The 1,709-nt window shown below is 37.2% G+C and overlaps 1 protein-coding gene across 1 annotated transcript; it reads right to left on the bottom strand.

Moving 5' to 3' along the window:
* Positions 1 to 353: 353 nt before the first annotated feature.
* LOC120088771 lies at positions 354 to 1,709 on the bottom strand. The gene is made up of 3 exons (XM_039046206.1): positions 1,364 to 1,709; positions 1,053 to 1,281; positions 354 to 967 (listed from the first exon to the last, which is right to left on the bottom strand). Exons 1-3 carry the CDS (start codon positions 1,526 to 1,528, stop codon positions 540 to 542), a joined length of 822 nt encoding a protein of 273 aa, XP_038902134.1. The 5' UTR covers positions 1,529 to 1,709; the 3' UTR covers positions 354 to 539.

The raw sequence follows: 1,709 nt of genomic DNA on the forward strand, positions 1-1,709 counted from the left end.
ATTTTGATTGCTGAAAAAATTGGTAAAGGAATAGAAAAAATTAGAGAGAATATCTAGATTAAAAAACAAATGAACATATCTATATAATTTATTTTAAAATTGGTTCTCATTGAACTTGAAGAAACTTCAACGACTTGTTATACTAATATTTTTAAATTTCTTGTTTGAAATTTTATAGTTAGTTTTTTTTAAAAAAAAAAAAAAGTTTAAAGGTATTTTTTAAAAAAAAAATTAACTTATGATATTTTTAAAACAACACATTAACTATTTTTATTTAAATATTTTTTAAATCTTTTTGGAAGTTTAAATATTTTTAAAACCTTCAAAAGTTATGGAATATTTTTTACACAAACTTCAAAGTGAAGGGAATATTTTTTATAATTGTTTTAAAAAGAAAAGTCTCTTGAAAATTTAAGATTTTAATTATACAATTACTAATGGCCTTATTGCACAATGGCAACGAAACGGAATAGACAAAAGAGCAAAAACACAAAAGCAATGATCAAAATTGCAATTCCTTTCACTCTCATCTCTCACACTCAAACCACTTCAACCGCAGAAGCAGAGCAAACCATGGCCGCCGGCAAGCTCTGCAGCAGATCATAAGTAAGCATTGAAGCCCTCGCCTTCGTCGGCCGCCCGGATAATCCCACCGGCAGCGGCACCGGCGCCAGCGTCGTCCTCTCGCACTTCCCCAACCACTTGGCCTGCATGTATCTGCACTTCCTCCATGGCCCCAAGTGCATTTTCTTCTCCTTCATACACTTCTCCGCCGCATTACACAAAATTCTTATCAGTTCTCGAAGCTTATCGTCTTTTCCGATGAATACTTCCGGCAACCGTCTCACCAATCGCTTATACTCTTCACTCGCTCTAGCTATTTCGAATTCCGCTCTGAAATTCAGCTCGATTATAACTCTATCATTCGGATTACAATCGTCCACCACTTCCAAATAACTGTGTTCTCCTGCGTTTACAAAATCCCCAATTATCAAAAACCCTCAAGTTCAAGACGATGAGAATTAATGTCAGGGTTAGGGCATTCTATTTACCAGATGGAATTTCCAGTGAGCTTTTCCATTTAGATTTACAAACGGCGCAATTATAACCGGCGTTTCTCAAATGATTGCATACTTCTCTCTGTACGCACTCTCGACACACCGCAAACTCCGCCGGTCTCCGGCAACCGCAATGAATGGACTTGAAATCCAGTTCTCTTAGGACATCCTTCGTTGCATGCCGGATTTTCAACTCAATCGAATTCGTTCGTTTCAAAGTCGCCTGTTAAAAAAACGAAAGAATCAGAACAAAATTTCACACAAATGTAATCTGGAATTCGAGATTTCAACCTTCGTTTCGCTACCTGAAGAACTTCTTTTTGCGATTTCCAGAAGGCTCTGTTTTCTTTACCGATTGAAGAAGTTCCTCCGTTCTGATCTCCTTCTTCGCTAGAATCATATGAACTTTCCGTTGGATGATCGGATTCTTCTGGGAATATGTCGATGAAGCTGGCTGATATGTCGGACATTTCAAAACTTCCGTCGGAGCTCCGATTCCCGACGAGTAGGTTGATTTTGTTTTGCTCTCTGGTTGATCTTGGAACACGTCGCTGAAATTTTTATAGTCCAAAAATTTGAAGTTTAATTAACGTCATCATGTGGGCCCATTGTAATGCCAACGAAGATGTATGAACTTACATCGAATAGATA

This window comes from Benincasa hispida, chromosome 10 (genome assembly GCF_009727055.1).
Source record: "Benincasa hispida cultivar B227 chromosome 10, ASM972705v1, whole genome shotgun sequence".
Classification (NCBI taxonomy): Eukaryota; Viridiplantae; Streptophyta; class Magnoliopsida; order Cucurbitales; family Cucurbitaceae; genus Benincasa; species Benincasa hispida.